Raw genomic sequence first — 12944 nt, 5'->3', positions numbered from 1 at the left:
ACTCAACTCCTCTATTTCCATTCCATTCATCTCTTGTCAGCGGTGTCAGGAAATACTATTTGCATTTCTGGTAAAACACATGCCTCCACATTATTGCTGCTCCAGCTCTGAGTTTAAAAGACCGTATTACACGTTTAACTGCCAACATGCCAAGGAACGTGTACTGTGTTCAGAGCAGAGCTGCTCATATGGCAGACTAATCTGCTTTCAGACCAAGGGGAAGTTTTCCTGGAGTCTCGGCATGGCCCCACCATCACACCTCCCACATTCCTCAGATTTGCCCTATTTCTCAGCAGCTGCATCACGCCGCCACAGTTTCCAACCACGGAAGTAGCACATCACGTCTGACTGGCCTGGGGAAAATGGACCTGCCAAACTGCTTCCTACTGAGAAGGACTGCCATAAATAACCCAGCAAAATTATTGCTAAAATTTAACTCAAGAGCCGTAGGCAAAGATACTGGATTGTCTTTGCAGGAAGCAGAGAAATGTCAGCCTCCATCAATCCGTATACTCACTACGTGACTTCATTCTACCGAAACAGTTAAAGAATGTAATAATGCGTTCATTTGAGCCTAAGAAACTTCTATTCCATGAGCTCTGCATGTGGAAGACTATGACTATATACAACTAAAAAAAATCTGAAATAATTCACAAAAAAGCTAGCTTTGACAACATATTAGGCACAAGTTTCAAGTAACGTCCACTGAACCCCACCCTCCAGACCTGTAGGCAAAGCTATACCCCCATCCAGAAACATTACTCACGGAAATTCAGGTGGATCAAAGATGGACTTGATAGCTCCAGCATAAATGGATAGTATGGATATTACTACGCAGGCCAGGAAGAGGGAAGCAAATTTGTTAACATATTTGACGCCTACAAAGACCACCACTGCCATTAGGATGAGGAACAGCGTTCCGTACACCCTCATGTTGTTTAGCATAGCACTGGATGCATCGTGGGCACCGGATGGATGAAAAATTGCTGCTTGTGGCACAATATATGTCTGAAACAAGAAGAAAGCAAGCTGAAGCAACACAGGAACAGAACTCTGCCTACATTACTGTAGTGATATTGTATCTATACTAGAAATGTAAATCGCTTTCCAATTTGTAACATGCTCTTCACCAGGAATCTTTAGTTTATAGGAAAAGTCAAGGGATAACGGCCCATTCTATTTCAGTAGTACAGCTGAGACAATTTTATCAATCATGAGCATGTGTTTTTGATTAAGTCATACTTCCAATCTATGTTTTCAGGAGAGCTTCCATTCTGGACACCCACAGAGTGTGCAACTTCCAAAGGGAAGCACTAGCAGTACCAAATTGGACACTGAGAAACTGGAGAGCTTCTGGTCTCTACCTTTAAATGTGTGGACGAAAATGGGACAAGAATACTGCGGTATTTTCTATATGCTATTTGTCTTAAAAGCAGAACTGCTCCGGTACTACTACTACTCACCAATAAAATCTCAATGGCACCAAGGATATACATTGCTCCTGCAAATGTCGTTCCCAAATAAAAGCACAGCCCTACAGCTCCACCAAACTCTGGGCCTAATGACCTGGATATCATGAAATAGGAGCCACCAGCTATAAAGCAAGAAAATGAGAGTAAAATTATCATTTATTTATTTATCGTTACAAATTGTAAATACTTGCAACAAAAATACAAAAAAGTTATACACTGTGTATCTGCTCTTTTGGGGTTCAACTGAAGTATCCTTTTGGTAGCACAGAAAACCCCAAATAAATTAATCTTTAGCCTAATTGATACAAAGAAGAAATACTAAATATGAATTCAGGCTTTGTATCTCAGGTTAAGCAAATTTCTCTAAAACAAAACCCCATTAACAGCTTAGATCATCTCTTTTTTTTTTTTTAAACACAAAAGAGAAGTTTGCGAACTACACTTACCTGGAACAACACCATTTGTGGCAATAGCACTCATTGATATGGTTGTCAGCATAGTCTGGGGAAAACAAGGAAAAGGAAGCAATTGTGTCAACAACATTTTTTAAATGTTAACTTATTTCTTGATAAAGCAAAGCTGCCACTGCATATGGGATACAATATTTCTATTTATTCTGCCTTGACTTGTCATTATCTGAAAGAAAACAAGGGTAGCAGGAATTTAATCATCAAACTGGTGATACTTCTGCTTGAGAGATGACCACTGCTTTATCAGGTCAAATAACCGGTGTCTGCAGACAAAGAAAACAAAAGATAAAAGAACGCAGGTGTCCCTGCGTCTGCAGAGCTGAAATTCCAACAACGGCTAGTCCAACAAAGCAGGCAGCCGTGATCTGGGACAGGCACAGAAAACAGCTGTTTGTTGAACAAACACCATTTTTAAGACTGCACTAGATATATTTGCCAGTTTAGAAATGCTAGGAAAAAAAAAAAGAAAAAAAGAAAAAAAAAAGAAATCACACAGCTACAAACACAGCAGAAGTGTCTAGCATAAATCTGTCTTTTCTTTACACGTGCATCTACAATGCAACCTCTCCAAGTTCCTCGACAGTTTCACAGAGTTTGTGTCACACGCATTATTTTACCTACACAGAAATGATAGAATTGTCTAGGTTGGAAATGACCTTTAAGATCATTGAGTCCAACCATTAACCTAACAATAATAACCTAAATAACCACCTAAATAATAACCTAATAATATACTTACACAACAGCAGCAAAGTAATACAATGAGGAAGGACTGAAGAACTCCAGCCATTCCTACCATCCAAGTCAGACGAAGGAAGAGAATAACCCCAAAGATATTCTGCATGCATGGTAAGTACACCCCCATCAGGGTGCCCATGCTGGGTGACTGAAAAAAAAAAAAAATTCATTGACATTCATTAACTGGAATTATCCAAAGCACAGGTAACCAAAAAAATCCCACAACTTCAGTTTTTTACATGGTAGAAATCTAGGAAATATAAGGTAGGTACACACAAATACTGTTGTGTTGGACTTCCACAAAACATGAAGCCAACTCCTAACACCAAACCCACAAATTTCTGAACAAAATGCTGACCTTGTCTCATCTTCACATTTGAAGTAATTATACTCGGCATTTAAGACCAATTACTAACAACAGAACACATATGTATTTGCTTTAATGTAGAACCATAGAGTTCCTAGTATGAAACCCGTTGAGTGTTGCAGACCCCGAGTAAGATAGATCCTATCCTACTCCCCACAGTTTACAAATTAGTTTTCATGGAAAACACACTTTTGTGATGTTACAACTAGAAAAGATTTGGAAGCAATCTGGAGGCGTACATATTGTATTTTCTTCCATTTTATATATTCCATGTAAAACTAATGATTCTTTCTTATGTCTCATCTTAGCATCAGACCCCGAATTACTTTTGACAGTGACTGAGAACTGAAGTCAGTTACGTGAGTTCACAGGAACTGCACGACTGACATTCAACATAGTATCTTGTAGAATTTGCCCAAACGTTTTTTGTCAGAGGATAGTCAGATCCAAAACAATGATAAAAATGCTGCTGATAAGGGTTTTATTTCAAGGAATACAAGTGTGTTCACGGCGTTGGCACACGTGGCACTAGCAGCACTTCAGAATTCAGAGTGCCAAATCCTTGTGGTTTCCTGCCAAGACATTGCTTCAGCTTTCTGCAGATTTCTTTTGCATTTAAAATTATACAGAATGATGAAACATAGGTGGAATAAACAGTGGCACTTCCCAAAGGCTCATCCCTTTTCATGCTTCTTTCTATAAATAAACCTGAATTCCCAAACATATTACAGACAGACACCATTTAAAGAAACCCATGAACCACCATCTAAATGAGAAGGATATTAAAGGGAGTTGACAACACTTGTTCAAATTTGACTCCACATAGCATTAATTAAATGCAAGAATAAATAGGTAACATGCACCCTTATAGACCAATTAGTCATGAATCAAAAGCAACAGTACTTAACACAAGCATATTACTCTTAAAGCAATAAAATGGCTGTCAAAGACTTTGTTCTTGCCTTGTCTTCACTGTGGAAAAATTTAGTTACCTAAGGTAAGTCAAGAGTATATTTTATGACAAAAAGTAAAATCCCAGAAAAATCAAATGGCTAGAGTATCATCAGGCCAAAACAAGCAACCTAGGAATTTAGTGCTTCAACTTGCAATTATATATTACAATTCAAAATTTCCTCATCTGCATTAGGAATCTGCCCTGCCGGAGATGACAGGAAACCGTGCCTAAGAACATGACCTGAACACTTCTTTGTTAGAAATGCCAGGAATTGCTGACTGAATTTTTTGAAGTCAGCTTTGAATTCCTTGTGTGACTAAAGCTAAATCAGATCAACCAGACTTTCGCCATACACACTTCAACCCAGGTGAACCTCCTGAAGTAAACTGGGCAACAGAACCACGTGCTGATGGTCTGCAATGGACTTACCCTACCAGACCTACCAGCACGGGGCCAGAGAGCTGTTACTCAGCTGCTCCAATGCCACAGTACAAAAAAAATCCCTAAAACGTCACCTGCCATGTGTACAAAAATTACCATCCTATAGAACAAAGCTGATCTGCTTTGTCAAGATTATGTATAAGGACAAAAGGAATTGTTGTCTTCTGATACTAACAGAAATTACACTGGTATGTAAGTATCCTGACCAGGGTAAGGTAAGGAGTTTTAAACGAGTTGTCCCAGTGCTACAGTGGAGGAGGATCTTCTCAGGGTATTCTTCATAGTGTACCCGTTTCCTCAAGAAGAGGAGGTTTAGATAGTTTTGTTTCAAACACCTTCATCTGATTCACATTGTGTCTTCAACTGCATAAGCATTAACTGAGAAAGGACTAAATAATGTTGCCAGGCTCTGGGCAGATTTTGCCCTGCATAAGGGCTTCCTATTGTCACATTAACGTACTCTTTGCCTCTCTTGAGAGACATTCCACATGATTTTATCATCTATCTGACCATTCATCCACTAGTCACCCTTCTCACCACGTCCCTGAACCCAGCAGCCAGCATCAAGTGAATTTATCAGCTGTGGGGGTATCTCAGAGGTAAAGGAGTTTCTAAAAGTTTGTCAAAACCGGCATCCGGGAGAAGGACATAAGCCCAACCTATTGCTCCTACACAGGAGAAGGTGGTGGAGCACAGTTCTTATATATTCTACATGATAGTTTTCCAAGCCCTATCGAAGCAGGTGAGTTTTCAGCCTGCCCTTTACACATGTCCCAACGCCTGCTTCCTTTGCATAAGAATTGACTTCAGCTCAGCTCATTCCTATCTTCTGCCCTCAGTGGCCCCTGCAGCTTCTTACTGTTCATCATCTTCTCCCCCTCCCTCTTAAGTGGCCACTTATGCATCTCAAGTTACAAGCTAACTTCAGCCACAGTGGATGAGAAATTGTCCATTAATTGTACAGTTCTGAGACTACTGCAGAGCACAGCAGCCCAGGAAATGCATAAGCGTCTGCCTGCAGACAAAACCCAAACCACAGGATTACTAAGTGTACCTCAGGCATAAGAGTTTACTCTGGATTTTCTTACCCTGTGGAATAAAAAAAATACTGGTATGAAAGAATGATCCCCAAATACTACTTGAGCCAGCTTGTTCACAGCAATATTTAACACCAGTAACCTGCAGTGACTTCACCCTTTTTTATAGCACCTTATAATCAGCAAGTGATACTAAACCAGTGCTGAAGTCTAAACAGAATGCAATCTGAAATAAGAAGGGGATTATGTTCAGTCTCAACAGCTACCAAATGAAAAAAAATTAAACACCCCGTGCTGCACAAAGGAAATAAAAGCCAAAGGCATTTTGAAGAATGCTGTTTTAGATTAACCAAGAACAGCCAGAAAAATCTCGAAAACAGTCTCAATTTCAGTGATGCAGATCATGTTTCAGTTTCCTCTAATCAGCTGCAGACACATAATTGATACAAATATTGATCTGAGTCTGAAGGACACTATTTCCATTGTGCCAGTGTGATGGGTTATCAAAGCACTTGGCTGCAGGGCTCGGGGACATTGATCAGTAATGACAGCTCTTGCGGTTGCTCTGCAGAATGAGGACAGAGACAGCACAGAAACAAACTGCCTTATTAAAGATACATAAACCAGTTAATTTAATTTTTTTCCATCATGAGAAGGGGATATTTTTATAGCACTGCGTCTATTAAGTGCTTTAATACAAGACTTTATTTAGGAAAGACAAAAAGCAACTAGATTTCTACCCTATTACATGGAGTAGCGTCAATTTTATCTGATGTGTATGTAACACAGAATGCTACTACCAAAAATATTTAATGGGAATGCTGAAATAGGGTAATATGTTTATATTAAGCTGTTTTGCACTGAAATTGTCCTGATCTTCATTTGCCTCTTCCACAAACTCTGCAGCAATTATTAGAAGGGGATAGTCGTATAGCGTATTTTCCAGAGCCTGCGGAAACATTGAGGTCTCTTTTGGTCTTGTCACTGTAGAAAGCAGGTGCTGACAACAATGATCTCCACAACCTAAAGCACATCAGTCTCTAGTCTTTTAAGCTTAAACTTGGAACTGCCTTGTTGGGGTTTTTTTGTGTCTGTGGTTTTTTTTGTTGTTTGTTTTTAAATTTGATTTTATTTTATTTGAATGGATATGATTTGGCAGGCAGGGGTGTGCTAGGTCACAAAAAGGTATTCACGGAGAGACCTGTCTTACCAGCTCAGACAGAATTCTACATTCACTTACTGAAAGGACTGCTTGCGTTCATTGAGTTTTTGAATACCAGATCCAGAGTGTGCTCACTCTCCTTGCTCCAATTCTTGTCTATAAATTGCCAATTCCAGTAAGTGACACATCAGGACAGGCAGCTCACCTTTTGTCACACTGGCTGGGTACGTTTTTGCTGAGCATACCCAATAGAGCATTCAGCAATGAGTCAGTTAACAATGCTGGCACTTAAAACCAGACCCTGCTGTCATGCTGGGGTGGATATTCCTGCTCCTGTACTAATGCTCCAATGGGAAGGATAAGGTAACAGCAGTGCATTGATTTATACTTCAAAGATGATTAAAAACAAATGTGTAGAAGAATCCCATTTGCAGTTTCTGGATACCTTCAATCCATAGCATTGTACAGTTACAGCTTTTGAATTTCCTGGTTTTAATGGTTATAATTATTGGCCAAGTTACTATTCAACCTTCTTATATTCTACAAGATGTTTAAAATTTCGTATTTCTTAAGGCAAGAGAGGGCGAAGAAATTCAAACCACAGTTATGATATTGCAGCTGATGTAATTTATCCCAGAGACTGGCACGCTAGGCAAAGATTCACTTAAGGAAACTGCAGTGTTTACACAGATAATATTAAGATGTTAACACAGAATGATATTGTCACTTTTGGAATGATTACCCAACCCACTCTACAAAAAAACATCTGAGAAGTCTGCAAACACACATTTTTGGGACATGGGAAAGCAGAATTCAGGACAACCCAGGTATTAAGCCCAAACTCTATTTTCCCATAGAAGCATGGCTTTAACAAGGAAAACAGTCCTTTCTTATGGCAGTAAACAGCTAGACAATACACAAGTGTTTACATAAATCATACCTAGATGTAGAAATATTAACACCAAACCTTACATGATACTCTACCAGGGATTTAAAACAATGTCTCAATTTCCTATTATTTGCTCCTTTTTTACACTACAGACCCATCACCAAATCCTTCTTCCAACAGGGAAGTGAGTGACTGGCTTTCAGATGAGACTGCATCTTACCCTGCTATTCTGGTCAGGCAATTAATAAGGAAATAAACAGCAGAAGTGATCAGAACTTTCTCAAAATAGTAAGGACTGTACCTATTGTACCCGCCTCCACTCTATCTTTGTTCAGGTAACGATCAATCTGCTTTTGATAGGAAGAGGCTGAAAATTATTTTAGATTATGCAATAACACTATAATAACAGCTCACGCTTGACATTCCCACCAAAAGCATGCTCAGAGATGCAGCTGACATTTCGTAAAGGTAAAAACTTTGGACAGACTCAGCAATTAGTATAACGTCAAGTACCACACTAAAGAAATTCACACTTAAAGTGTTTAAATTACTTTTTCAATGCAAGCTAATAGTAGCAGAATGCAGTTACTGCACCCAGATGACCTTCACTCAGTCTTTGTAACAATGTCATATTAACCACAATATTACAGCACTTTAGTCTATGCGGTCTCAGATAAAATTGAATTTTAAGCTTCGTGCTGACTGAAAAAACTTTGTTAACCCCAGTGCAAAACCGCGCAGAGTAAGGAACTGGAGTGCAAAGGAGCTGGAATCCGGCTTTCAGCATGGGGTAACATGCATTCTCTTTGAGAACAATGTGCAACATTATCAACTGCCATCTCTTTCTGAAATGGCTCAATCTTCGACAGGGCAGTACTATAAAATCTGCAGAATTCAAGTGCTATCTTAGTTTTTTGGAAAACTTTCTTTTGACAAAATTTGCAAGCAAACTGACAGGCCTGCAAGTGCCATAAAACACAAACATACTACCTGAGGGTTTAGCACTAACTGAAACACCTCCCTGACTGCCAGAGCACTGAGAGCAGATAGAACATAGCCCTCCTGATAGAAATCTAACTACCAACAATAAAACCCCACCTTCCATCTTATTACAAGGCCAGCCCAAATAGGCTAACCATCTAAATGCAGATCCTTTGGGGCAGAATTCAGTTGCCTAAGTGCCTAACACCAGAATGACACTTGAGCTGCCCCAGGGTGTCCAATCTGACCTCCACCCACCACTTTAGAAGGGCGTTAGCTCCTGCAAGACTTGTGTCATACCTACCAGGCTTGAGATGTGTCACATACTGCTGGGCAGCTAAAAGAGCACTAGGAAAAAGCTGGGGTTTTTTTGTTGTTGTTGTTGTTGTTTATTCAATCCACTACTACAAGCCTATCCCCCTTATCTCAATCCATACCAAGCGTATGTAATTGCACCGTAGTGCACAGTGCTTAACCACTACAAGTGCCCCAGTTCTTTGGCAACATCCGATTACCTATAGAGTTCTATGTTATTTCTTTGCAACACTGTCATGGCTCCGGACAGAGGCTAAGATAAAGCAAAGAGGAGTTCAGCTCCCCAAAAAAATCACAGAGGCAATCATCCCGTCCATCAGCTGGCCATGGAGAGAATCTTTACTTACTTTTGATACTTTCTTCTTTGAGCCATCAGTATTTTCTGCTTCTTCATGTTCCTTAACACCTTGAGTAAGATTTGTGTAGTTGACCAACTTGCCAAGCAGAGATGACACTTTTGGTCGTATATCAAGTTCTTCCTGTGGAAGAAGACAACTAGTCAACTTCTGCAATTCACAGCATTTATGAAGAGTGGCTGGGGTCATGCCTTCCTTGGCATGCCTGAGCCTGCCAGGGAACACACCGGGAAAATCATCCAGGAAATGACAGAATATTTCATTGTGCCTGAACTGCTGATGAGAGGATTTAATTCTCTGAAAGATGGGTAAATCTGACAGGAAAAGGCTACACCAACAGGTCTGCACCCTTCTCCTTAGGTGCTGAAACGCATTAATTACAGTAATAAAGAAGCTGTCTGAGCCTTGGGACTATAAGAAAACAGACATGTACACCTTGCATCTATCTCTAATGTCAGCTTGTATCAACAGATATGCTTTTAAAAAGGTCAAGTTGCCAAATAATTCAGAGATTTAGTGATTAAACTCTATAGTCATCGTAGGTATGCACGCACTCTGATAATTTTATCACATTTTTCAAAATATTTAATCTAATTTATGTGGACCTAGATAAAAATCACAAAAGCCACATGTACAGAGGCCTCACACCTTTACATTCATCCCATCCAACTTCTGTTTCTGAAAGTAAGTTCAAGGTGAAAAAAGAAAAAAAAAAATGAACAAAATCATTCCCTTTCTCTTTGAATTCAAAATGTCTTACATGTCTAACTGCACAATAAGAACGCATGGTAAAGAGAAACAACTTTCTACATGGGAAATAAAAAACAATTAAGAAAGATTTCACTGTCTGGAGTTCTATCATATATTCATGTATCATCATGAACAGCCTCTGTGAGGATCAATAGCATTACATGCTTTGTACCTGATGGCAGAAACTGACCCCAAAAGCCCCTTTTCTTACTCCTTCCTCTGATCTCATCTGCAGTTCACATCTTCCAAAACCTGATTACGATGCCTTCCAGAAAAAGGTTGCAGCAACACATGCTTCCTGTTCATAGCCTTAGGGATGCTACCTGCTCCTCCTCCTCCTCTTTAGTACAGAAAAGAGCGTGCAGCCCTAGTGTACTACTGTGTTAACTGCTTATGAAAAAGGCAGGCATGTGACTAGCAGCAGCCATGCCACAGCTGGCCAACTCTTCATGATTGGCAAGTTTATGCTGATCGCAGATTTACCATGACTTGGAGGAAGACGACACCACAGCTGAGAGCATGCTTCAAAGTCTTAGCTCAAGCACCCTGCCTGCAAATACAGTTGTAGCATTTCCAGTGAGTTCCCACCTAGCAGCAGGTTAGTTGTACTTGTCCAGGCGCCGTGCCACGCAGCTCAACTCTGCAGGCACCACCCTGGCGGGGTGTAGAGCCAGCTCAGGCTGCCCCACACCAAGTTCCCAGAATGGGAAGTATTTGGTACAGGTTGCCAGTATTTCTCTAAAGCTGTAACTCAGAAGCCCAGCTGGAAAGCTGCTGCAGAGCCATACAAAGACTCTCTGCACCACTCCCCAGCACCAGAGCTTCTGAAAACATTTTCTAGAAACTTTGTCTTCGCACACTATATTTGCAGTTAATGCAGTGCCAGTGAGGCGAGGATGTGGAGAAGGATTCTGCTGGACTTGGTGTGGCTCCAGCTGGCCTCTGGTTTGAGAGTCTGGTCCTCCTTACTTCCACATGGAAACAGTCATACTGCCTCACAGTCCCGAGTGGATTTCCTGAGCTTTTTCATTACACGGGGTACCTCTGCCTAGTGGCACCTCGGACAACAGACGCACACCCACAAAAAAGCATGTGGGGCAGAAATCGGTATTACCGATATAGTGCAGTTGTAACATGGGATACCCAGGCTAACCTGAGTACCTGAATTTAGGCGCTCTTCTAGAGAATAACATTGTCCTTCTTAGCACAGTAAACAGCCCACGCTCATTTTCCACACTGATTAGCACACCAGCTTCACTATTTAAATTATTCAGGTGCTGACCCACTGCCCGGACCTTTGCAATGCTTTGTCTTCCACTTAATATGTGCTCAATCCCTCCCATCTTGGAAGACCCCAAATCACTTTAGAAGTATGAAAAACAGAAATTACCTCAAACAAGGCCAGATTTCTGTCATAGTAATCGCCTCCCTTGCTAGCTTCTGCAGCGTTCAGGAAAGGACTGTTTTCTTTATGGTTGCCATGACCTGCAAAGAAAAAAAGCAGCAGGTTTTGATAAGAGAAGAAAGAGTTTGTAACCTTGACAAAAAACATAGGGAATAAACTTGTGTAGTCAACTGAATCTGCTTGTTTTCAGTATCTAAAATTATGCAACGTTATCAGTATCAGAGGTGTTACACTCAAAGTGGAGTTACTTCTACTCCTCCATTTTCATGAAAATAGAACAAAAAGTCACCTCAAAGTAAAATGTACAAGTAGGGTCACAGCTACAGCACTACTTTAATGTTCCTTTTTATAACTATTTCTTACATAGAATGGTGACATGTGAAAAGACAGTTCTCGTGCACTTAGAAATCCTTACTAATGCTAAGAGCAACTTCCGAGCAGTATGTCCAAACAGATTAGGTAGATTTAGTAGGACTGAACAATTCAAAGACTAGATTCTGTTATTACAAGACAGGTAAATATCAACCAAAGCCCCCCCTTTTTTTGTTGTTGTTTGGTTTTTCACTATGCCCGCTAATCCTAGGCATCAAATGTGCTCACTTCATGATGCCTTTACCCTTATTGTATTTCAGACATTTAGATTGTGCACTCCTCAGACACATCTTATGCTTTTAAGTTAAAACCTAACATCAGGTACAGTAAAAGCACAGCATTCACATCTGCAATAAACAATGTTAAAAAAATAAATATATAACATGGAAGATCAGTAGAGCTTTTTGTAACAAGTAGTGACTTTTTTTAAAAAAACTAACAAACATGTAAGGGCACTATAGTACAAAATGAGCCCTGGCCAAAAAAAAAAAAAAAAAAAAAAGAGATGTAATTGATTCCAGTATTCAAAAGTTCTCAGACCTGTGGCTCCCATTACACTCTGCTTAACAAACAAAAATTCCTTTCTTTTCCCTATAACTCTTTACTCCCTGCTATTTCAGCCAATACAAACTAAAGATATTTCCAAGAGTATCTCCTTAAGAAAGGATCAATCCAAGGAATACTTTTTTTTAATTAACAAAAAAAGTAACCACTAAAGAAATTGAAAACAAAAGAAAAAAACTTCTTATCTCAAATGAAAATACTGCAAGTTAAAGAAGTACTGTACACCGAATACATAAAAAGCAAGAGATTCAACAGCTGGATTTTTGGTGCATATTTTCAATGATTATGGTAATCAGTTCAATAAGGCTACACTAAATTATTTTAATACAATTGAAGTGAAAGCATCTCTGCATTCTGAAATCTGAATCAACTTACAAAATGAACCTAACAGGCAAACGGAAGGCTCCTCCCCCCCCCACAGGGATCAGCATATACCACCCTGTTACAAAAGTAATTGCTACAAGTGAAGAAACGACCACAAAGTTCAGTACTATTCTTACTGAGGGGAAGGGACACATGGAATAGGCACAACTTGCTGGAACTTGCTGGTAAGTGCTCTGAACAAAACTGTTGGAAAAACAATATTTACAAACAACAGAGGTCTTGTTAAGCTTCTGGAAGCAAACACTTAGCTGACCAAAAATATTTGTAGATAGCAGCCTGCTCTGTT

General features: G+C 39.8%; 1 protein-coding gene across 15 annotated transcripts in view; it reads right to left on the bottom strand.

The window, feature by feature from the left end:
* The window catches only part of SLC12A4 (solute carrier family 12 member 4), a 50848-nt gene that overhangs the window by 18867 nt on the left and 19037 nt on the right, over positions 1 to 12944 (bottom strand). For all 15 annotated transcript variants that reach the window (XR_008466399.1, XM_054201259.1, XM_054201264.1 and 12 more), the window contains 6 exons: positions 11324 to 11418; positions 9175 to 9306; positions 2682 to 2828; positions 1919 to 1973; positions 1464 to 1594; positions 767 to 1008 (listed from right to left, as the gene is read on the bottom strand). Coding sequence is in view for 14 of the 15 variants with exons in the window: in XM_054201259.1 (XP_054057234.1) it covers positions 767 to 1008; positions 1464 to 1594; positions 1919 to 1973; positions 2682 to 2828; positions 9175 to 9306; positions 11324 to 11418 (802 nt within the window). In the remaining variant the exon portion in view is untranslated. The remainder of the gene's footprint in view (positions 1 to 766; positions 1009 to 1463; positions 1595 to 1918; positions 1974 to 2681; positions 2829 to 9174; positions 9307 to 11323; positions 11419 to 12944) is intronic.

This window comes from Rissa tridactyla, chromosome 4, assembly GCF_028500815.1.
Source record: "Rissa tridactyla isolate bRisTri1 chromosome 4, bRisTri1.patW.cur.20221130, whole genome shotgun sequence".
NCBI classification, from domain to species: Eukaryota; Metazoa; Chordata; class Aves; order Charadriiformes; family Laridae; genus Rissa; species Rissa tridactyla.
Note: the sequence above shows the minus strand (reverse complement) of the source record. Positions and strands in the feature narration are given on the sequence as shown.